Source organism: Rhincodon typus, chromosome 1 (genome assembly GCF_021869965.1).
Source record: "Rhincodon typus isolate 14 chromosome 1, sRhiTyp1.1, whole genome shotgun sequence".
NCBI classification, from domain to species: Eukaryota; Metazoa; Chordata; class Chondrichthyes; order Orectolobiformes; family Rhincodontidae; genus Rhincodon; species Rhincodon typus.
Genome location: NC_063332.1, coordinates 48,211,714 through 48,236,946, shown reverse-complemented (window position 1 = coordinate 48,236,946; position 25,233 = coordinate 48,211,714). Strand labels below are relative to the sequence as shown.

At 43.2% G+C, this 25,233-nt stretch overlaps 1 protein-coding gene across 1 annotated transcript in view; it reads right to left on the bottom strand.

Annotated features, from left to right (window-relative positions):
• The window catches only part of taf1c (TATA-box binding protein associated factor, RNA polymerase I subunit C), a 40,405-nt gene extending 19,468 nt beyond the window's left edge, over nt 1–20,937 (bottom strand). Inside the window, exons 1-7 of the mRNA XM_048596877.1 lie at nt 20,734–20,937; nt 18,477–18,573; nt 9,362–9,471; nt 8,811–8,906; nt 8,285–8,355; nt 7,404–7,651; nt 169–297 (exon numbers count right to left, since the gene is read on the bottom strand). Of these exons, the coding sequence (XP_048452834.1) occupies nt 169–297; nt 7,404–7,651; nt 8,285–8,355; nt 8,811–8,906; nt 9,362–9,471; nt 18,477–18,573; nt 20,734–20,871 (889 nt within the window). The 5' untranslated portion in view covers nt 20,872–20,937. The remainder of the gene's footprint in view (nt 1–168; nt 298–7,403; nt 7,652–8,284; nt 8,356–8,810; nt 8,907–9,361; nt 9,472–18,476; nt 18,574–20,733) is intronic.
• Nucleotides 20,938–25,233: the final 4,296 nt, after the last annotated feature.

Below are 25,233 nucleotides of genomic sequence, written 5' to 3'. Positions count from 1 at the left end.
TGTGCATAAATTAGCTGCCCCAAACTGAAGCCCTGCATTTGGACAATGACTACCTTATGTGAAATGTTTTGGGACATCACGAGCTGCTGTACAAATGTAAATTCTTTCTATTTAAAATTGAAGTGATATGCAATGTTACAGATCTCAGTAGTTTGCGTCAGCAGTTACCTTCTTCTTCAACTGTACTGGAATTTATTTGATGGATTCTACTATTTAATTTAAACTTCACTGGTTTAAATTTCATATTCAATTTGGGCATTTTACGTTCATCAAGACCCAATGCGATTTTGCGAAAGTCTGACAGAGGCAAATTAAGGAACTTAACATATTTTAAAAATATAGCCCTTTCGCAAATTCCATACTTTCTTTTTGTGTACCATCGGTCACTAAAGCCACAGTTTTATAAAAATAATGGTAATACTCGAGTAGGTTCTATTTTTGCTTTGCGTGATATTTCTTCAAAGTTTACAACAGTAATTCTTTGCTACTTTCTGTGCACCTCATACTAACAGACTTAAAGTCTCAGCTCTGAAGAGATCTTCAGAAAGTTGAGAAAAATGTATCTACATTTCAAGCAAATAAAAACCACTAATTAAATAGAAATAACACAAGCGACTCACTTGTTACACTGACATATTAAAAATTACTTGGTACAAGTCTATCCCAAACAGTAGCTGTCAAGACTTTCAAGTTAAGAAGCAAGAACCTCTGGATAAAAGGGCACTTTTGCTTAAAACAAACAAAACTCTCAGTATGGTGAAATTATGACACTTGTATAACACAAATTTCTGCAGGTTGCATTAATGTTGCCAGCCAGTTGAACAGCAAATCTAACAGAATTCTACGATAAACCAAAGCTTTCTATTGGTAACTCTGGATTCGCCAAACTTGCACAAGATTGTCATATGACCAGGCCAACCAACTGGAATGGAGTTAGGTCACACAAGTGAAATCATGGAGCTCAGAGCAAGCCAATCCTGCAGGAAAGGGGAAATCACCCCGGCAAAGAGGCTGATCCACAAAGAATTCACTTGCAGTGATGGATGGTCAGAGCACTATAAGGTGTGGGAAAATAAACAAAAACAAAGACATTTTTCATCTATTTACTGTTTCCATTTGGGGTTCTGTTTTGATATACAGCACGTGTAGGCAATTTAGATTACGTTGGGGCCTTCTTGTCTATCTTATAGCTCAATTTAATGTGTGTTTTTGGCAGATCTCATCATGATTTCACTGCAGTGTAAAGATCATCAGTTTGGGTCAATGTAATGCCCTTGTCCCTCAGTGTGTGTTATAAGTTTAAGAATTGAGCACAATGAAGAACCTAATTCTATTAGCAGAGAGACAGACAAGAAGTAGAAGGAAGTTGAACAGAACTTTTCAGTACAGGGTATCTGAAACTCGGCTTGAAAAGCTGGTAAAGGCAAAGATGCTCGTTGCATTAAAAAAAAATTTGGATGGACTCTGACTTGTCATAATTTTTTTTTTTTTAAATTCAATAATGGGATATGGCAATGGCTGGCTGGGCTGGATTTATGGAACATCCCAATTGCCCTTGACCTTAGTGGCTTGCTCGGTCATTTCAGAGGGTAATTAACAGTTAAACATATTGCAGTGGGTCAGGTGTCAAATGTAGGCCATATCAGTTAAGGATAGCAGATTTACTTCTCTATGGAGTGGCACAGCTGGCTCGACGGGCTGAATGGTCTACTGCATCCTTTATATTTAAATGGTGTAAAGGGCATTCATAAAATAGATGTGTATTTATAATAAGTGACAAGGAGTACGCAGTCACCAACAGACTAGTTCTTAACTCTAAATTTTTAAAGAATTCAATTCAATTCACCCATTTGCCATGATAGGATTTCAGCCCACATCCTCAGAACATTAGTATGGAACACCAGATTTCTAGTCTAGTGATATCACCACTATGATTCCTCCTCTCCAATTTTGGATCAAGAGTTGGAAAGTTGTATTAGATTGCATTATTTTCTTTCAGTCTATGATTCTTTTTGGCATACACAGAGATAAGGAATAGGAGGAGTAGGCTTTATAGCCTGTCAAGCAACATTCCCTCCAATCAGTTCAGCTGCATACAGACGCAGCTGCTCCAACGCTCCATACACGGCAATCAAAATCAGCATGCCAATCACAGTACTGACTTCTGATTCTGGAAGTCTCTACTGCACTCAGGGCTCAGGAGCTCACGCAGCAGGAAGATTACTAGAGGGAATGATGCCACTGAGCCTGCTCCACCATTCAATGTGATCAAAGCTGGTCCTCTACTTCAAAACCAGTTTCCCATACTCTCTCCATAACCCTTGTTGTTTTTAGTATCATGCCTCATTTGTGTTATCTTTAACGGATTGGCTCCTGTGCAATGGTATCAGATCACTAATACAATGTCATTGCATCAGTCTCTTTAAATTATGAGGACAAGCAGGCGTGAAAATCAGAGAACCACCTACTATTTTGAAATAATAATTAACAAGCTCAATAGACTGTTAATAACCCAACTGCATTTGACTTTTTACAACTCACTCCATTACTCTGGAGTCAAATGAGAAAACGCTTCGAAGAGCTTTATGCCAGTATGGGTGGCACAAAGGCCTGTGGGACTATGGCTATATGTAGAAGAGTGCGCATTTGCTGGTGAAAATGTCAACGTTGATATGGTTTTAGACATAACTTATTTATTATCTTCACCCTGAAATAAGAGGGAAGGAGAGATCAAGAGCAGAGGCCTTTAAATTTATAGCCATTACTGAGCACAACTTCTCTTCTTCATGACATTTGACCTTGGCACTCAAATGGGGGCACAGCCCCTTTGCACCAATACCTGGCCATCTGGTGCGCGATTTGCCATGCTGAGACAGCAGGCATGGGAGCCAGTGGACCTTTCACTATCTATTTCCCCTCCCTCACCACATTGGAAAATATAAAGTAGCGTATGTTTCTAAATTAGAAGCACAAAACTCTTCATTTCTCAAAGTTTGTGCAGATTCAGCAACAAGAAAGCAGCTTAACAGTATCTGGACAATGCAACCTGCTGGAGATGTAGCCATTAAACCCATTAAGGCCCTCTTAAACATTCTCCCCTTCCTGTTGGAGAATGGTGTACTATAACTACAGTACGCACCAACTACGTATCAGGAGAACGGAAATCATTGTCTTCAATCCACACCATTGATTCCATTTCTAACTGACTTGAGCCCTCTCCCTGACAGCTGTCTGGAAGTGAACCAATAATCAAATTGGAACCCATTGCCAAGAGACTCTACAGTTCTTTTAATGCTTTAGTGAAGATCTATAGCTTAGGTTGTGGCTGGAGCTGTTGGTTGGTTCGCCAAGCTGACTGGTTTTTGTGCAAACGTTTTGTCCTCCTTCTAGGTGACATCTTCAGTGCTGTCTAGCCTCTGTTGAAGCGCTGTTGTTCTGTTCTGTTCTGAATTTATATGGTCCGGTCTGTTAAGGTGGGTAGTTCTGTTCCCGGTTTTGCTCCGTAGTGATATTTAGATGGGGTCTATTTTAACATGTTTATGGTACCAGTGGTTGAAAATCAGGCTCCCAGGAATTCACGTGCTTGTCTTTGTTTTCCTTATCCTAGTACTGTTATGTTGTCCCAGTTAAACTGATGTCCTTCTACGTCGGAGTGAATAGAAACGAGGGAGAGTTGGTCATGCTGTTTTGCCACAAGTTGGTGTTCGCGTATCCTAGTGGAGAGTTTCTTGGCCATCTGTCACATTGTTTGCAAAGACTTTGTATAGGTGTTCCTCTTCGTTTTTGCATAGGTCCAGGGTGTTGGAGTGTGTTATCGCTCGTTTAAACAGAGCCTTGACACAGCTGTTTGTGGATGCTGGGGTGGTTACTGTTGTAGTTTGGTCTGTGTGCAGTCTTTCTGTATACACTGGTAAGGAATTCACCATTGTTCTGCTTAGTCAAGACTCTGTTTAAACGAGCTTTAACACACTGCAACACCCTGGAGCTATGCAAAAACGAAGAGGAACACCTATACAAAGTCTTTGCAAACAATGGGTACCCTAACAGCTTCATCTGCTGATGCCTGGCAAATAAACACCAAGAGGACATTGTACACCCAAACACACTGGCCCCCCTACCCTCTATTAGAAACATATTGGAACTGACTACAAGACTCCTATGACCTCTTGGAATAACGACAGCACACAAACCAACAGCCACACTAAGCCAGCTACTCTCAAAGACGAAACAGCAGGACAAATGTGATATACAAAATACCACGCAGCAAAATACCACCACGGTACACGAACACCAACTCACAGCGAAACGGCACGACCAGCTCTCCCTCATTTCTATTCACTCCGACATAGAAGGACATCAGTTTAACGTAACAGAACTAGGACAAGCAAAACAAAGACAAGCACGTGAATTTCTGGAAGCCTGGTTTTCAACCACTGTTACCTTAAACATGTTGAAATAGACCCCATCTACATACCACTAGAGCAAAACCAGAAACAGAACTACCCATTGTAACAGACCAGGCCATATAAATTCAGAACGGAACAGAACAACTGTGCTTCAACAGAAGCTAGATGGCACTGAAGATGTCGTCTAGAAGGAGGATGAAACATTTTCACAAAAACCAGTCAGCTCGGCGAACCAACCAACAGTTCTATTTTCATAACATCACTTCACTCATTTACTGGAAATCTTTCATTTATCACTTTGCTTCCTTTAGACATGACTATTTCATTGCACACCTTGACTGTCTCAAATGTTCTAGCTTCCATAAATTTAAGACAATTCAAAACTCTGCAGCTTGACTGCCAATGCATACTAAGTCTCATTCACGCATTACACCTGTGGCCAGTGACCTACATCATCACCTGGTTAAGCAATATATTGATTTTAAAATTCTCATCCTTGCTTCACAAACCTTCCACGGCTACCCCCTTCATTATCTGCTTAAACTCTTCCAGGCCCACAGTCCTGCAGAATCTCTGCACTTTTCCAAGTTTGGCTTCTTGAGTATCCCCAGTTTTAATCACTAAAGCTATCTCTTCAGTTGCTGAGGGGGCCAAGCTCTGGAAAAGCCTCACAGCTCCGCTTCAACACCATAATTCCAAACAAACTCATCTTTAAACTCCGAGATCTTGGCTCCCCGCTCTGTAACCAGATCCTCGACTTCCCGACCCATAGACTGCAATCAGTAAGAATAGGCGACAACACCTCCTCCACCATAATCCTCAACACCGGTGTCCCGCAAGACTATACTCAGCCCCCTACTATACTCCTTATATACACATGACTGTGTGGCCAAATTCCACCCCAAGTCCATTAACAAGTTTGATGACGACACCACCATCGTAGGTTGGATCTCAAACAACGATGAGACAGAAGACATGAGAGAGATTGCGTGCTTAGCGGCATGGTGTAGAGGCAGCAATCTCTCCATCATCAGCAGCAAAACGAAGAAGCTGGTCATTGACTTCAGGAAGCGGAGTGGAGGGCACACCCCTGTCTGCATGAATGGTGCCGAGATGGAGATAGTCGAGAGCATCAAGTTCCTGGGAGCGACAATCACCAACAATTTGTCCTGGTCCACCCACATGGATGTGACAGTCAAGAAAACACGTCTCTACTTCCTCAGGAGGAAGGAAATTCCGCATGTCCACAGGGACTCTTAAATTTTTATAGATGCACTACAGAAAGCATCCTATCTGGATGCATCATAGCATGGTATAGCAACTGCTCTACAGAGGGCTCAGACCATCACGCAAACCAACCATCCATCCACTGACTCCATCAATACTTCCCACTGCCTCGGGAAAGCAACCAACATGATCAAAGACCCCTCCCAGTTATACTCTCTTCCACCCTCTTCCATCAGGCAGAAGATATAAAAGTTTGAATACACATGAATAGATTCAAGAACAGTTTCTTCCCTGCTGTTGTCAGACTTTTGAAGGAACCTGTCAAATGTTAATTCTGATCTCTCTCTGCACCTTCTTGCAGCTGTAACACTGTATTCTGCACTCTGTTCTACTACCCTGATGCACTTTATGTGGTACGATCTGCCTGTATAGCATACAAAACAACATATTTCACTGTATCTCGGTGTATGTGACAACAATAAATCAATCAATAAAGTTCCCTTTCTCTATACCTTGCTTTCCTCCTTTAAGCCATTTTTAAAATCTATTTTTTGACAAAGCTTTTGGCCATCTGATGTTACATGCCATGGTGTGGGTTGGTGTCAAATTTTGTTTGATAACATTCTTCTGAAGGAACCTGGGCTTTATTTTGCTAAAGGCACTATAAAAACACAAGTTACTGCTGTTGTTATTAACTATCGTTTTTCTAGCAGAATGACTACCTGCATCTCTTTATTGTCTTGTACATGCAAGGAGGAACATCAGATTTCCTAAACATGATGGACAGAAGATACTTATCAACTTAAGAGCTGAATTAATAGATTGTTTAGTACTTTATTTACTCCATGGTGGAACGTTAACATTAATTTTACTTGCATTTTAATCTATGGTCATTTCAATACCTCCAAAAAATTTGGATACTAAAACAAAGATCATTCAATATTTATAAAAACCCTCATTCCAATCATTTCTGTAGACTAGCACAAAAATATCTATTATGTGATAGTAAACAATAAAAGGAAGCTCTCAAAAAAAAAGTAGTTGTACAAATGAATCACAATATTCAGATCAGTCACGATCCCAGAATTGGTAGAACAGGTAGAAAAGCTAACAGGCCTACTCCTGTTCCTACATCCCTAATATTAAATGCTGAGAAATCCTGCTAGCAAAACACTAGGACAATCCAGATTCTAACCATAACCAAATTTTTAGTACTTGCTTTCCAGTGCAACGTGGACAGCTTCTACTGACGTGGAGAGGCCAAAAATCATGAGTCTCATCCTATGAGGAAAGGTCATTTTTGTTTAGAAAAGAAATTCATCCCAGGATGCAAATCTCAATGGCTAGGGCAACATTTATTGTACATCCCAAACTGTCCTTGAAAAAGGGGCGGTAAGCTACCTTCTCAAACCTCTGCAGTTCATGTGCTGTAGGTGTACCCACAGTGCCTGAGAGAAGGGAGACCCAAGATTTTGGCCACCAGCAGTAAAAGAACTGTGATATAGCTGCAAATCAGGGTGGCCTATGGCTTGAGGTGCTTATTCTCAAGCACATTCTATTTTTATTCCTTTAGGTGGCGCATGATTGGAGTTTTGATTATATTGCTCTCATTGAGAAAATATTTCAACATCTTTCACTACTTTGTGGAAAGACTGGGTGTAGTGGTGAAATAGACGACAAATGTGGTATGGATTTGAGTTAATAAATGTGTAAAATGCAATCCCCAACAAACTATCATGAACAAATGAAGCAAGTTTACCCAAAGGATACTCAGTAAACTCATGGATTCGCTGCCAGGATAGATCAGGCACCCTTCTTCTAAACTGGCTTCTTTGGAGAAAGGACAGTATACCAGAGCACCTCCAGTGGCAGATTGATCAAATAGAAGTTTGTTTCTCTGCATCTTCATTTCTTCATGAATGTTTTCTGCCAACACATTTGGTGGAATATCAAAAACACACTCCTGCAATAACGAGTTTAAAAGTCTTGCTTGCTTACTTCCACTAGAAAGTGGGCACCTGTAAAAATAATGAAGTGCATACATCAGAAGAATGTGAAATGGATAGTCACCTGCACATTTTTGTAGGTCTTAACAATATTTACATGCAATAGCACGTGCAATGCTACGTTACAATTTCTTAGTACAATTATACTTGTCAATAAATTTCTTTGAACAACGTTGATGAAAGAATGCAGATCGAAGGCCATTCTGAAGTTTAATATTGATTTTCATACTTAAAAAGATCTAATCCTATAACTCAGCAACTGCAACTGAAATTTTTGTACTATCATTTAAACTACTAAAATTTAATACTCAAAGCTGTCATTTAGAGCTAACCCTCTATGTTTACTCTGTAATTCATTTAAACAAACTACAATGTGTGAAATTATTCAGCACATCTGGCAAGAGATCTCTTCTCCTAGAGACCAACATTACAATATGTATCAAAAACAGAAATTGCTGGAGAATCTCAGGTCTGGCAGTATCTGTGCAGAGAGAACAGTTGACATATCAGGTCTAGTGACCATTTTCCAGAACTAATAGTAACTAGGAAAAGGTGGTATATATGCTGAAGACAGGCGACGGGGGAGTTTCATTTTATTTATTACAATATGCATCCGCGCAGGATATAACTCCTAACGTCACTTACTCTTTTTGCTTTACTTGCTCTGTGAATGTTCTCAGATGGCTTACACTTATTGCAGTCTGTCTGGCTTTTCCCTTAAAAATAACAACATTGAAGTGATGAAACCTTTTAATATCCAAGTCCTCTGCACTTACTATATTAAACATTGAAGGTCTAACAGACTGAAGTTGGTCAAATTTGGAGTGGTCCATGACTTCAGAATAACTCATGAATAACAGGAAAATTAGACTGCAGAGGTTGAAACGCTAAAACTAGTCAAACCACACAGCCAGACCAGTCATAGATAGTAGAGCCTACAGTGTGTAACTGACATAGGTTCAAGACTTGGTCAAATAAATGGTCAGGACAGGGAAGCCGAATCTGTTCTTGCCTAACATCCAAATACATATTTTCAGAGACAAACAACCTTGGGCAAGTACAGCAGGAACAAGAATAAATCATGCAGTTCATTTTGTTCATCATGAAATTAATAGTTATAATTTTATTGAATTCTTGTAATCACTTGACAAAAAACAAAAACAATCCTTACCCTGAGGGCAGATTCTCCAAAATAAAAGTTCTCCTCTAGAAGTCTGCCCACCGAATTGAAGGCATCATTACGGTGATCAAGAAAGAAGTTAGCCATCTTCAAAATTATGAAAAGCAAGTTGACAGAGTACAAACAAATTTACATAATAGAAGCAACAATAACTCTCCTCTTCATCAATTAGTTTATAGTTTTGTTCCACATTATGCCATGACTTAGCACGTTGCAACTAACAACCACATTCAATAAATCAACTAACTAACTCAGTGTGCCTGCACTAATAGATTTCAATAGAATGGAATATCAAACTTACTGATACAAATTCACCACAACTCAAACCAAGCAATTAAGCCACTGATCACTAAAAGATCCTTACACCCTTTATTAAAAGAAATTGAAACAGATGTAGATTTAACACAGACTATCACTGGTTAACTATCATGAGAATGAAGGGTCACAGAGAACGCAGTTTTTAACAATGAGTTCATACATAATTAGTTTTTCAATTCCTGATCTATACCTCAATATGAAATAAAACATTTCACATAACATACCTGTTCTGTGAAATTAAGGGCACCTATTGCCATTTCATCCCCTCCTCCAGTTGTCACTAGCCTCCCAGTGTAAGTTAGATCTTCCAGACTTGCTGGCCGAAACTTGAAGACTTAAGCAGAAAGAGAAAATATTGAGTTTAGGAATAAACAACAGGAAAAAATACATACACAGAAAGTAGACTTTCCAACAAAAGCTACACACATGAACCAAACATGTTTAAATGGAAAATGTTATTTAAAAAATAATAGCGCATTTAAGCTACTTTTTGTTTAAAAAAATGGTGCGTATTTCATGGATAACAACATACAAGACCAAACGATGTAGGAACAGAAATAGGCCATTCAGCCATTGAATCTATTCTGCCATTCATGAGATCATAGTTGCAATCCTCAGCTCCAGTTTCCTGCCTTATCCCCAATTTTACTTGATTCCCTTAGTGATTAGCTATATTCAAAGTTAAGATAGACAGATTGCTACTGACCCAGTTTCAACTGCACTTTGCGGTAGAGTATTTCCACAGAAAATAACTAACCTGAGAGGAAAAAAAAAGTTCTCCTCGTCTTGGTAAGATTAGGGGGATGTATGTTGATATTCCCTTTATTCATTCACGGGATGACGGCCTCACTGGCTCGGCAGCATTTATTGCCCATCCATAATAGCCCAGAGGGCAGTTCAGAGTCAACCACATTGCTGTGGGTCTGGTGTCACATGTAGGCCAGACCAAGTAAGGATAGCAGTTTCCTTCCCTAAAGGACATTCGTGAACCAGATGGTTTTTCTCCTGACAAACGGCAATGGATTCATGGTCACAGTTAGACTCCTAATTCCAGATATTTATTAAATTCAAATTCCACCATCTGCCATGGTGGGATTCGAACCCAGGTCCCTAGAACATTACCTAGGTCTCTGGATTAACAATCCAGCGATAATACCACTAGGCCATTGCCTCCCCATTCTAGGGCATGTCAATATTAAGGAGGTGGTAGTGTTGGGAGTCTTGAAAAACATTATCTCCAGGGCCTGATGGGATCTATCCAGAATACTGCGGAAGGCAAGAAAGGAGACTGCCAGGGCCTTGACAGAGATCTTTGTATCCTCCTCAGTCACAAAAGACTGGAGAATAGCCAATGCTATTCCTCTTTTAAAAAAAAAAAAAAAAAAAAAAAAAAAAAGAGGGCAACAGCCTTACATTATTTGGTAGGGAAATTCCTGGAGTGGATTCTTAGGGACACACTTTACTCACATTTGGAAAATAATCAGCTCACTTGGAATAGTCAGCATGGCTTCGTGCGGATGAGGTCTTTTCTCACAAATTTGATTGAGCTTTTTGAGGATGTGAAAAAGATCATTGATGAGGGTAGGGCAGTGGATGCTGACTACACGGACTTCACTAAAGCATTTAACAAGGTCAATAAGAACCAAAAGAACTGTGGATGCTGTAAATTAGAAACAAAAACAGAAATTGTTGAAAAAGCTTAGCATGTCTGGCAGCATTTGTGAACCAGAACCTGAATCAATTCTGAGGAAGGGTCATTTGACCTGAAACATTAACTCTGATTTCTCTCCACAGATGCTGCCACACCTACTGAGCTTTTCCAGCAACTTCTGTTTTTGTTACATTTAACAAGGTCCATCATGGTAGGCTGGTCCAGAAGATTAAGTCACATTGGATCCATGGTGAGTTGATAAGTTGAGTATAAAATTGCAGATGACATGAAAATTGGTGGCATTGTGGATAGTGAATAATGTTATCAAAGCATACAGCAGGATATAGATCAGTTAGAAAGTTGGGCAGAGAAATGGCAGATGGAGTTTAATCAGACAAGTGTAAGGGGATACATTTTGGGAGGTCAAATGCAAGAGGAAAGTACACAGTAAATGACAGGACCTTTAGGAACATTGAGATAGTGAGGTATATTGAGCTGCTCCCTGAAAGGAGCAACACAAATGGTTAAGTTGATAATTTAGGCGTATGGCATGGCTGCCTTCATTGGTCAGGAGATTGAGTGTAAAAGTTGCTAAGTCATGTTGCAGTTGTAGAAAACGTTAGTTAGGTCATATTTGGAGTATTGTGTGCAGTTCTGGTTGCCACATTTCGAGGATATGGAGGCTTTGGAGAAATTTCAAAAGACGTTTACCAGAATTTGCCTGGATTGGAGTGTATTAGCTCTAAGGAGCAATTGGACAAACTTGGATTGTTTTCACTAGAGCATCAGAGGCTGAGGGACAACCTGATAGAAGCATATAAAATTATGAGAGGAATGGATAGACTGAATAGTCAGAGTCTTTCTTCCAGTGTGGAAATGTCAAATACTAGGGAGCATAGGTTTAATGTGAGAAGGAGAAAGCAGGGGAAGTTTGTTTTTCGTAGCTGTGGGCTTAAGTCATGTTCCCTAAACAGAGACGAGAAAAGGAAAAAAAGAATCAAAGCTGACACTCCAACCTTGACATGATACTAAGGCTCCGTCTACCCTCTCAGGTAGATATGAAAATGTTCCATGGCATTATTTTAAATAAGATTGAGGGAGTTATCCCCCGTGTTCTGGCCAATATCGATCCTTCAATCAACATCACGAAACAGAATCAGATCATTGTGATTCCCGGTGTGGATGGATTATGAGCAAAGGTTCAACAGGTTGAGACTCTACTCTCTGGAGTTTAGAAGAATGAGAGGTGACCTCATTCAAATATATTAGATTGTAAGGGGTTTGACAGGGTAAATGCTGAGAGAAAGACTTTCCCAAGAGGGGGAACAAAGATTAGAAGGCATAGTCTCAGAATTAAGGGGCACTAATTGAAGACTGAGATGAGGAGGAATTTCTTCCCTGAGGTTTGAGTGTCTTTGGAATTCCTTGCCCCAGAGAGCTCTGGGGGCAGAGTCCTTCTGTATAGTTAAAGCTGATTTAGATTCTTGATCAGTAGGTGAATCAAGCATTATGGGGAAAGGGCATGAAAGTGGTCATGAGGAGTGTCAAACCAGCCATGATCCTATTGAATGGCAGAGCAGGCTCAAGGGGTCAAATAGCCTAATCCTACTATTGTTCCTACTTCTTATGGTCTTATTTTTAAATTGCTGTTGCAGGGATTAGCTGAGCGCAAATTGGCTGCCATGTTTCTACATTATAATACCATCTGCACTTCAAAAAGTACTTCATTGGCTGTGAAGGACGTTGGAATTTTCGGCAGTCATTGAAAATGCTATGTCAATTGAAATCTTTCTTCTTCTTACAATCTATACCAATGGCTTAGATGAGTAATCCATGTGTGATGTATCCGAGATTGCTGCTGATACAAAACTAGCTGGCAAAGTGAGCTCTGAAGAGAATGTAAAGAGGCAAAAAAGAGATCAGTTCACTGCTTGGGCAAGATGGTGGCTAAAGGAGTATAATATGGTCGTGTTCTATTAGCAACATCGGTAGAAAGAGCAGAACACAAAAAGATAATTTTTTTTGAGAGGTAAGGCACCAGCAAATATTTGATTTGTGTGGTTTACTGCATTAGCTATTCCATGAGGCACTGGTGATACAGCACTGTCTGAATGACTGGATCAATCCATAGCAACACGATCAGACCCATCTTCACAACACCGGAAACAGCTAAGCCTCGGTAGGTATTGACACTTGGGTGTTTCCGTACTGAGGGTCTCTGCAGAGACTGCGGCAGCCACATATAAAGGTGGCTATCAGGATGAACGCAGTGTTGGGTGCATTTTTTCCAACTCTTATCTAGAGTGGTATATCATGTTTCTATGAACACAGTCCATTTTCAACCTTCAGAAAATGAAGATTACTACTCGAACAACTGTCACAGCATAGGACTGGGTATGGCCCAGACATCCGCCATGTACGGCAACACAAAGAGCACCTTGCAGCTGATGACTAGAATCTTAACCCAAATGGAGAGGGAGCACTGCCCCCATGTCTAGTTTTTGTTTCACCATAACTATCTGCTCCTTTTGAAGAAATGCACTTCTAATCACAAGTTCATCAGGAAGTGGTCTGCATATAACATCAGAGGCCCTGCAAGAAAATGAAATGGTAGGTCCTGTTTGATGGTCCTCGAGAAGACTCAAAGATTTCTGGCAGAATGCCTCATGTCCAAATTTTTCAAACAAGCAGCAAGATATAGCCGGCTAGTGGTGCGAGACTCCCTCCCACTTCACACATCACCTTCAAGGTGGCTGCAATGGGGAAAACACCATTGGCCACCTCCTTCTGGAACACACCATTATAAAGAAAGTCTCAGCAGGGATGCAGTGGTTTGACTGAAGTTCATCGTGAGCAGTTTTATGATGTAGGACTCTGCTGGACTGTGGTGCCATACTTTACAGGCTGTTCCCCAGGATGCACGCTGAGACAAACAGCAAGTATAGCTGGAGAGTCTTCAACCCAGTAAAAGATGTTCTTTGGCTTGTCTGAAACTTGGTAATCTTCCAGTGCAAGGAGTTGTCCACAACCAAGTGTTACAGACTGGCACATTGCAAACTTCAGGACTGTGTGTTAAGGGATACAGTAGAACTTAGGTCAGCTGCCACAGAAGTGCAATGGGGAAATAACGACCCAAGGCCTTTCAGTTATAGTATAATGTGTAGAGCCAGTCAGGCTAGACACTTCACATGAAATATACATTGGTAAATATCTAGAGTGCTGCAACTGTATTGAGACATCTGTTTGCAGCATATTGTTGCGAGAAATGTTAATTTTACTGCACTTTGCTCAATTTGAAATGTCTTGAATATACATTTAAAAATGTTGTGAATAAGGTATTTTTCTGGAAAAGGATTGATTTGTGTGCCCTTGTACATGAATTGTTGAAATTTAACACCAGTAAGAAATTAAGTAGGCATAAGATCTAATCTTTAGTTTTATATGGAATGCTGTGTAATAAAATCTTGCCGCAATTGTATGGGGTTTGACGGATTGTAAACAACTTTGGTCTCCAAACTTAAGGGAGGATACAGTTGTATTAAAGGGGAAACAAAGTTTTACTTCATTGATTCCAGAAACGTATAGATTGTCCTACAAGGAACAGTTAAGTAGAATTGGCATCTTTTCTCCGGAGCTTAAAATTACAGGTGACAGCATTGAAACAAATTTTAAAAAGGGATAAATATCAGAGGTTGTTTCCCCGGCTAGAAAACATAGAACTAGAAGTCATAATCTCTGAATAAAATGGCCAGCAATTTAGGACTGCAATGAAAAACGTACCTTTACTCAGGTTGCAAATATTTGGAATTCTCGAACTTGGATGGTTGTAGATTCCTAATCATTGAGTTCATGAGTTTTCTTGGACACTGGTAATCAAAGGGTATCAAGACTGATCAGCAACTTAAACATAGAAGATAGGAGCAGGAGGAGGAGGAGGCCATTTGGATAAGGAGAAAGAGATAATGGCGCTCCCATGTATTACTGTCTTTATTCTTTTAGACGATAGCGGTTATGGGTTTGGAAGGTGGTATTGAAGGAGTGTTAGTGAATTTCTACACAACACAGAAAGGACACACTGCTGCTACTGAGTATCGGTGGTATGAGGAAATGTTTGGCAGCGAACATACAGTTTTCTATAGGCATATAAACAGTAAAGAGGGGTAAAAGAACGAGTAAGGTCAATGAGGAACCAAAACAGGGAATTACACCTCAAGTCAGGGTGTATAGCTTAGCTATTAAATGAATACTTTATGTTTGTCTTTACTAAATAGGGAGAACCTACCCAGAGCACGATGATAGAGGACAAAGCTCAGTCACTAAAAGGGTTCCAAATTGATAGTCAATCTAACACTTCGGCCCTATCAGTACTTAAAGTTAACAAGGCACCTGGACCAAGACGAGATGCATCCAAGAGTCCAGAAGGAAATGAGTGTGAAAATTGCAGGAGCGCTGGCCACAACCTTTCGATCTTGTCTAGACTTCAGGCAAGTTGCCAGACTGGACTATTGCAAACATCACAGCCTTATTCAAGAAAGGTTGTAAGGATAAGCCCAGCAATTACAGACCTGCCAGTTTAATTTCAGTGATGGGAAACTTCTAAAGACAGTTATTCAAGATAGAATGAATAGTCACATGGAAAATGATAAGTCGATTGGGAAGTCTCAGTATGGATTTCTTGAGAAATAGTGGTTATCCAACTTGCTGGACAATTTGAAGTGGTAACACAATGTTCAAAGAGGAAATGCCGTTGATATGGCGTACACGGACTTTCACAAGGTGTTTGATACAGAGCCACACCACAGACCTGCGATGAAACTTACAGGACATGGAATAAAGGGGTCAGTAGCAATGTGGATACAAAATTGAATGGGTGATAGGAAACCTGGAATAATGGTGAAATGATATTTTTTGGGCTGGAGAAAGGCTTGTAGTGGAGTTCCCCAGGGCTCGGTATTGAGGCCCCTGCTTTTCCTGATAATATATACTAATGATGCAGCTCTTGGTGTGCCAGGAGCAATTTCAAAGTTTGCAAATAACATGAAACGTGGAAGAGTTATAAAGAGAGGAGGACAGTGCAGAACACCAAAAGAACACAGTCAAGTTGGTGCAGTGGGTGAATATGTGGCAGATGCATTTCAATGCAGAGGAGTGAGGTGGTGTTTTTCATAGTCATAGATTTAGACAGCACAGAAACAGACTCTTCTGATCCAACTTGCCACGCTGACCAGATATCCTGTACATATCTAGTCCTATTTGTCAGCATTTGGCCCACATCCCTCTAAACCCTTCCAATTCACCTACCCATCCAGGTGCCTTCTAAATGCTGAAATTGTCCCAGCCTCCACCACTTCCTCTGGCAGCTTGTTCCATACACACACCACCCTCTGAAAAAGTTGCCCCTCAGGTCCCTTTTAAATCTTTTCCTCTCATCTTAAACCTATGCCATCTAGTTTTGGACTCCCCTATCCTGGGAAAATGGTGGATGGGTGAGGATAATGGCTGTAACTGCTGCTCTTTTTTTTTGAAATTTCTTTTCAGTGCTGAAGCTGACTTCCTCACTTTCTTGGAGCAGTAATTACTGTGTTTATAAGCTTTGCATTCTTTTTGGAATTTTAACAAAGAATCAAAACCAATGATACTTTAAACAGGAGGAAAGAGAGCAGAGATGAAGTTTCAGGAGAATAACCACAAGGAGAGGTCAGAGGAACAAGCAATGCACTTCTGGAGCTGACTGACTGAAATTTTGATCGGAAAAACATTGAAAGACAATATCAATAAGGGGATACAATCAATATTCCATCTAAGCTACACAGCAACATGCCTGTTCCGTTGGTGTTGCAAGTTGCTGCTGGGCATGAACCTTGGAGGTCCTTGCAACAAAAAGAAAATGAGTGTGGGTACAATACTAAAGGGGGTGTGGCATCAGTCCCTCTAATCCCACCACCAATGAATTTCAGACATGATACAACATTGAACTCTTCTGTTGTATTTACTCATTTGTTTGGGCAAGAGTCTTTTCCTTTAATCCCCCTCCGACACACCCCACATAGATTGCTGCCTCTGGCCTTATACATGCAGATCATCGAGAACTGTCCATGTGACATGTTGTCTTAATTTCTCTGCTCCACCCCTTGCAAAATTATCTCCCTCTGAACTTACTGCACACTATGCTTCTGGTCCAAATAAAGGCACGAAGAGTCCTAATTCACCATCACTCTCCTCTGCCTGGGTGAGCTTGTCCTCATTTTGAGGAACTTCTTTTACTTCCTTCAGATCAAAGAAGTGGCCATGGCTAGACACATGGGCCCCAGTTATGTCTGCCTCTTTGAGAGGTACATGGAACACTCCTTGTTCCAATCCTACTCCGGTCTCTCCCCACAACTGCATCCCTCTCTCATCCAGAATTGTAAACATTTAACAATTTCACTTCTGATTCCCAACCAGCTCTCGCCTTCACCTGGTCCATCTCTGACTCCTCCTTTCCCTTCTTTGACATCTGTTTCAATTTCTAGGGATAAGTTGGCCACCGATATCCACTACAAATCCACTGACTCCCACAGTTCCCTGGACAATACATCCTCACACCCTGCTTCCTGTAAAGACTCTATTCCATTCTGCCAGTTTCTTTACTTCTGTCACATCTGTTCCAATGATTCTACCTACCTGCCTCAAAAATATCCACCTTTTTCCTCAACTGAGGATTCCCCGCCACTATGATAAAACCCATACTGAGCGGACGCTTTGCTGAACACCTACGTTCTATCCACCAAAATCACCCTGAGCTTGCAACTGCTTGCCTCTTCAACACACTACTGTGTTCCATGGCCAGAATTTCTGTTTCAGGCCTGCTGCAGGGTTTCAGCGTGGCTCAATGCAAGTTGCAAGAACATCTCATTTTCCACTTGGAGACCCTGCAGCCTTCAGGGCTCAATACCGAGTTCAAGTATTTTAGAGCCTGCTCACCTCCTTCCATTAACTTTATCCAGCCCCACATCCCAGGCCTGGTCATCACACGGGCTGCTTTCAGCACAGCCAACTCATTTTCACCTACACTTATGGTTCCCGTTATCAGCTTTTCTTTTTCCCTGGCATGTTATCATCCATCTCTTTGTCTGCCTGTCATTCTCTGTCTGAGTTCCATTTCCATCTATCTGCTCACTTCTTTTCTCCACCCACTCTTCAGCACATGTACCACTATTTCCTAGCTATTATTGGTTCTGAAGATGATTCACTGGACTTGAAAAGTTAACTATGCTTTCTCTCCACTTATGCTGCCAGTCCTGATGAGTTTCTCTAGCAATTTGTATTTTTGGAACATAACATTCAAGTTAAGGTTTGCATTGCAGATCATTGACCTGTTCCAGTTATAATGAAAGGTTGTCAGCATCAAACTCAGCTCGACTTCTTCCAGATACTACCTGACCAGCTGAGGCTTTTTGCACTCTATTTAATTCCCAGATAGTCAGCATCTGCTGCATTTTGCTTCAGTTCCCACTATAAACAACTTATCACATGGTGGAAAGCTATATGGCAAACGTGTGCAGTAAAACGGTGGGGATGAAAAGATAAGCTAAATGTCAAAGTGTTTTCACAATAATGCTGTTCATCCAAGACCACTCACTCATTTCTTACTCAAGACGTAATGTTACTGACAACATAGCTGATTAATGAAACCAACTTTGCATTACCTGTTTTGGCTGGAAGTAGTGGAACTGCAATGGGTTCCAATGTCTCCCAACTCTCTCGCTTCAGACTTTTCAGGGCTGACCATTTTAATTCTGTTTCCTGCAATAACAGTTGTGTGCATATACAAAAAGAAACATTCAAATGCCATGATTCAAAGAAAATGAAACTTTAAAAAGATTTAAACAGTCACTTTGTCGTGCAGAACTTGAATTTTGCTGAAAAACGGCACATTGCTAAAGATTTTCATCCTGCACTTGTCAGGACAAATGCAAGAACGCCAAATGATCACAATAATTTATACTACAAAAGAAAAAGAATACTGATTGATTGGAAAGGCAAATTGTATGACCAAATGATTTTTAAAAAAGTTTCTTTTCAGCACTATAGATCATAAATAAAGATGCAGAATTAAGCCATTTGGCCCATCAAGGCTGCTCCACCATCCAAACATGACTGATATGTTTCTCAACCCCACTCTTCTGCCTTCTCCCTGTAACCCTTGATCCCGACACTAATCAAGAACCTGCCTTCTGTTTTAAATACACTCAAATAACTTGGCTTTCACAGGCTTCTGTAGCAATGAGTTTCACTGATTCACCACCCTATGGCTGAAGAAATTCCTCAATACAATTCTAAAGGGTCATCTCTTCACATCGGGTAGGCGATGGCCTAGTGGTACTATTACTAGACCATTAACCCAGACAGTCAGCTAATGCTCTGGAGAACTAGGTTCGAATCCCATTGATCACCATGAAATCATTGTCAATTGTCAGAAAAACCCATCTGGTTCACTAATACCCTTTGGGGGAAAGAAATCTGCCATCCTCACCTGGTCTGGCCTACATGCAACTCCAGCCCCACAGCAACGTGGTTGACTCTCAGTTGCCCTCTGAAATGGCCGAGCAAGCCGTTCAGTTGTACCAATCACTACAAAGTCTCAATGAAATGAAAATGTACGGATGACCTGGTATTGACCTGGGCACCAGAAAAGACAACAGCAGAGACCGCCCTACCAAGCCGCTCATCATCCTGGCTAGGAAATATATTGCTGCTCCTTCACTGTTGCTGAGTCAAAATCCTGGAATTCCCTCTCTAATAGCATTTTGGGCCAACCCACTGCAGGTGGACTGCAGCGATTCAAGAAGGCAGCTCATCACCACCACCTTCTCAAGGGCAACCAGGAACAGGCAAAAAATGCTGGCCAGCCAGCAATGCCCACATCCCACAAATGAATAGGAAAAAAAACTGTGACCATTGCCTAGTCAAAACTTGTTCTACACAGGTCTCTAAGCATTCTGTAGGTTTCAACAAGATCTCCTCCCATCTTTCTAAACTCCACTGAGTACAGACCCAGAGTCCTCAACCCACCCTTCATATGATGTGGATGTGCCTGTGCCTGTGTTGGATTGGGGTGGACAAAGTCAGAAGTCACACGACACCGGAACCACCTGATGAAGGGGCTACACTCCAAAAGCTTGTGGTTTTAAATAAACATGTTGGACTATAACCTGGTATCATGTGACTTCTGACTCCTCATATGACAAGCCCTTCATTCCTGGGATATTAAAAGATTTAAAAAGAACCAACGCAAACTTCCCCCTTGAGCGGAAATATTGTTGATACAGTAAAGTTTCACCTGATTATCTCTACATTTTATCTGAAGTTCCTGTGTAGAACCTAATTTTATGAAATGCTTTCCAACTCAAAACAAATATCTGATAGATTTGTACTACCTTCCCCGCAGCTACTTCTTCCCATAACTGGGGTGCCCTCTCCTAATTTTCACTTTCCACTGCATGAAAATCTGACTCATCTTCCACCATCTATGAACATATGAAAATAGGGTCAGGATTTGCCTTTCTGCACTCAAGCCTGTTCTACCACTCAACAAGATTATGGCTGAGATAACACAGTGTGGAGCTGGAGGAACACAGCAGGCCAGGCAGCATCAGAGGAACAGGAAAGTCGACATTCCTCCAGCTCCACACTGCGTTGACTTAGATGTACAAAACACTCCTACCACGTTAGATAGTAACTGCTGTTGCTCTAACCTAGCAAGCAGTCTTCAGTATTAACGGTGAAGTCTCCCCAGCATGAGGGAAACCCGGTGCAAATATGTTTGACTGCTTTGTTGATCAAGCGTGAGGTGGTGCAACGAGCGGTTATTGCCCCTGTCTCTCCTCAGAGCTACTCCCCGTCTTCCCGGCTGCTGCTCATGAGGGGCAGCGGCGCCTCCCGCTCCCGCAGTTCGACCCTCACCTGTTGGTCTCCGCCCTCCGCACAGAACGGCTGGACATGTCCATACTCTCCCCAGCCTCCTGGCTCCCACGGGTTCCTAGCGGAGGGGCCGGAGTTGTAGAAGCTGGGATAAAGAGAATAGGGGAAAGCGCTCTCCATGCCGCCGTCGCTGAGCCCACACGGCACCCGTACCGAACCCCGCCCCTCCAACCTCCCGCCTGCGCGCGCTGCCAGTAGCGAGGACCGACTTCCGGCTGACGTAACAACGAGGGGGCGGGCCCTTCGCGGGCGTATCGTTCTAACCGCCGGGGAGCCCGGCAGCGCGCGACTTTTCTGTGGGTACTCGCGGACGCCATGTTGGTGAGGGCGAGTGAAGTGGAGGCCCCTGCGTTACCCAGGGCAACCGAACGCTCTCCGGCAGAAGCTGCTCCGTAGATCTGTGCTTGTTCCGAGAGCACCACAGGCTGTCTAGACTAGAACCGAACACAGCTGATGTATCCCCTAACCAGTAATGCAACTCCCCACCTCTATTGCTTCCGCCTCTGTCTCGTCTAAAGCATCAATATCCTGGAAAGTTAAGCTTCCAATCCTGTCCCTCTTTCAACCATATCTCTGTGATAGCAACAAGATCGCAATTGCATACATTAGTCCAGTTTATCTGCCTTGCCTGTTATACAACTTGCATCGAAGCAAGTACACTCGAAGCCTCCAGTTCCGCTAAGCTCCGCAACCTGTCCCTGACTGCTCTTCCTCTGAGTTATATTTGCTTTTGACTCAAGCCCTTCCCCAGCCTGTATATTTACTGACTTGCTACTCCAGATCAGACCCCCACCACACTAGTTTAAACCTCCCTGCCAAGATATTGTTGCCCCTCCAGTTTAGGTCCAACTTGTCCTGCCTGTTCAGGTCTCCCCTTACCTGGAAGGCATTCCAATGACCTGCATACCTGAAGCCCATCCCCCCACACCAGTTCTTTAGCTACGTGTTCAATTGTAGTGTCTCTGTTCCTAGCCTGTGCAGCACATCGCATGGGGCGTAATCCTGAAATTACTATCTTAGATGTTCTACTTTTCAGTTTATTACCTAACTCCCTGAATTGTTGTTGCAGGATCTTGTACTATTCCTACCTATGCCATTTGTGCCAATTTGCACAACAACTTCCATCTGTTGAATCAGAGACAGTAGGAACTGCAGATGCTGGAGAATCCGAGATAATAAGGTGTAGAGCTGGATGAACACAGCAGGCCAAGCAGCATCATAGGAGCAGAGAGGCTGACGTTTCGGGCCGAGACCCTTCATCAGAAATGGAGGAGGGGAAGGGGGTTCTGAAATAAATCGGGAGAGAGTGGGAGGAGGATAGAGGAGAGGATAGGTGGAGAGGAAACAAACAGGTCGAAGAGGTGGGGATGGAGCCAGTAAAGGTGAGTGTAGGTGGGGAGTTAGGGAGGGGATAGGTCAGTCCAGGGAGGACAGACAGGTCAAGGGGGCGGGATGAGATTAGTAGGTAGGAGATGGGGTTGCGGCTTGAGGTGGGAGGAGGGGATAGCTGGGAGGAGGAAGAACAGGTTAGGGAGGCGGGGACGAGCTGGACTGGTTTTGCAATGCGGTAGGGGGAGGGGAGATTTTGAAGTTTGTGAAATCCTACCATTGGGCTGCAGGGTTCCCAAGCGGAATATGAATTGCTGTTCCTGCAACCTTCGGGTGGCATCGTTTGTGGCACTGCAGGAGGCCCAGGATGGACATGTCGTCTGAGGAATGGGAGGGGGAGTTGAAATGGTTCGCGACTGGGAGGTGCAGTTGTTTATTGCGACCTGAGCGTAGGTGTTCTGCAAAGCGGTCCCCGAGCCTCCGCTTGGTTTCCCCGATGTAGAGGCGGCCACAACGGGTACAGTGGATGCAATATACCACATTGGCAGAAGTGCAGGTGAAAATCTGCTTGATGTGGAAAGTCATCTTGGGGCCTGGGATGGGGGTGAGGGAGGAGGTATGGGGGCAGGTGTAGCACTTCCTGCGGTTGCAGGGAAAAGTGCCGGGTGTGGTGGGGCTGGAGGGGAGTGTGGAGCGGACAAGGGAGTCACAGAGAGAGTGGTCCCTCCGGAAAGCAGATAAGAGTGGGGAGGGAAAGATGTCTTTGGTGGTGGGGTCGGATTGCAGATGGGCTTTCTGTCTCCATCTCGGGCAACCACCTAGAAACCGATATTCATTTCAAGCCCACCGACTCCCACAGCTACCTAGAATACTCCTCCTCCCACCCACCTTCCTGCAAAAATGCCATCCCCTATTCCCAATTCCTTCGCCTCCGCCGCATCTGCTCCCAGGATGAGGCATTCCACTCCCGTACATCTCAGTTGTCCTCGTTTTTCAAGGACCGTAACTCCCCCCCCTCAGTAGTCGAGAACGCCCTCAACCGTGTCTCCCACATTTCCTGCAACTCATCCCTCACACCCCGTCCACGCAATAAGAACCAAAAAAGAATCCTCCTCGTTCTCACGTACCACCCCACCAACCTCCGGATCCAATGCATCATCCTCCGACACTTCCGCCATCTGCAATCCGACCCCACCACCAGAGACATCTTTCCCTCCCCACCCTTATCTGCTTTCCAGAGGGACCACTCTCTCCGTGACTCCCTTGTCCACTCCACACTCCCCTCCAGCCCCACCACACCTGGCACTTTTCCCTGCAACCGCAGGAAGTGCTACACCTGCCCCCATACCTCCTCCCTCAACCCCATCCCAGGCCCCAAGAAGACTTTCCACATCAAGCAGATGTTCACCTGCACATCTGCCAATGTGGTATACTGCATCCGCTGTACCCGTTGTGGCCTCATCTACATCGGGGAAACCAAGCGGAGGCTCGGGGACCGCTTTGCAGAACACCTACACTCGGTTCGCAATGAACAACTGCACCTCCCAGTCGCGAACCATTTCAACTTCCCCTCCCATTCCTCAGACCATTCCTGGGCCTCCTGCAGTGCCACAACGATGCCACCCGAAGGTTGCAGGAACAGCAACTCATAATCCGTTTGGGAACACTGCAGCCCAATAGTATCAATGTGGATTTCACAAGCTTCAAAATCTCCCCTCCCCCTCCCGCATCCCAAAACCAGTCCAGCCCGTCCCTGCCTCCCTAACCTGTTCTTCCCCCCACCCATCCCCCCCCCCCACCCCCAGCCACCCCCCCATCTCCTACCTACTAACCTCATCCCGCCCCCTTGACCTGTCCGTCCTCCCTGGACTGACCTATCCCCTCCCTAACTCCCCACCTACACTCACCTTTACTGGCTTCATCCCCGCCTCTTCGACCTGTTTGTTTCCTCTCCACCTATCCTCTCCTCTGTCCATCTTCTATCCGCCTCCCACTCTCTCCCTATTTATTTCAGAACCCCCTTCCCCTCCCCCATTTCTGATGAAGGGTCTAGGCCCGAAACGTCAGCCTTTCTGCTCCTATGATGCTGCTTGGCCTGCTGTGTTCATCCAGCTCTGCAACTTCCATCTGTTTATTAACCCATTTCAGGATGCTCTGTACCCACTCAGAGACACCCATGACCCCAGCACGAGGGAGGAAACATGCAATCCTAGACCAGGCCTTGTTATCACACAGCCTGCCTTTACATACTACCTATTGTTAGTCACTAACAGACCCCATTAACAGCTATTCACCCTCCAAGCCAGATTATCATCAACTCCTTTCACTCTCTTCAGGCTCTATCCTTTAACTTATTGTTTACTCCCTACCACACCCTCCTCCCTTTTTTCTGCATATACACTGATGTTTTGCCAGCTACCACAGTTCTGACGAAGGGTCATCGGACCCAAAACGTTAATGCTGATTTTTTTCTACACAGATGCTGCTGAGATTTTCCAGCAACTTCTGTTTTTGTTTCCTAAGGCTAACCCACCAAGCCTGCACGCTTTGGGCAATTTAGCATGGCCAATCCATCTAACCTGCACATCTTTGGACTATGGGAGGAAACCAGAGCACCTGGAGGAAACCCATGCAGACGGGGGAGAATTTGCAAATTCCACACAAACTGTCGCCCAAAGCTGGAATTGAACCCAGATCCTTGGCGCCGTGTGGCAGCAGTGCTAACCACTGAGCCATTGTGCTTATGAATTTTATCACAGTCAAAATTCCTTTTTTTTTGAGACTAACCTTGGAGTAGTTCAGAAATGTTCGTGCTGAACTGAATTCTGGATAATGAGAAAAACAATAGTAATTAGAGATTTGATAGTGCACAGATGATTCTGTGGCTGCAAGAGAGACTCCAGGATTGTATCAGAGATAGTAGGAACTGCAGATACTGGAGAATCTGAGATAACAAGGTGTAGACCTGGATGAACACAGCAGGTCAAGCAGCATCAGAGGAGCAGGAAATCTGACGTTTCGGGTCCAATCAGCTTTCCTGCTCCTATGATGCTGCTTGACCTGCTGTCTTCATCCAGCCCTACACCTGGTTATCTCAGATTCTCCAGCAGTTCCTACTATCTCTGATACAATCCTGGAGTCTCTCTTGCAGCC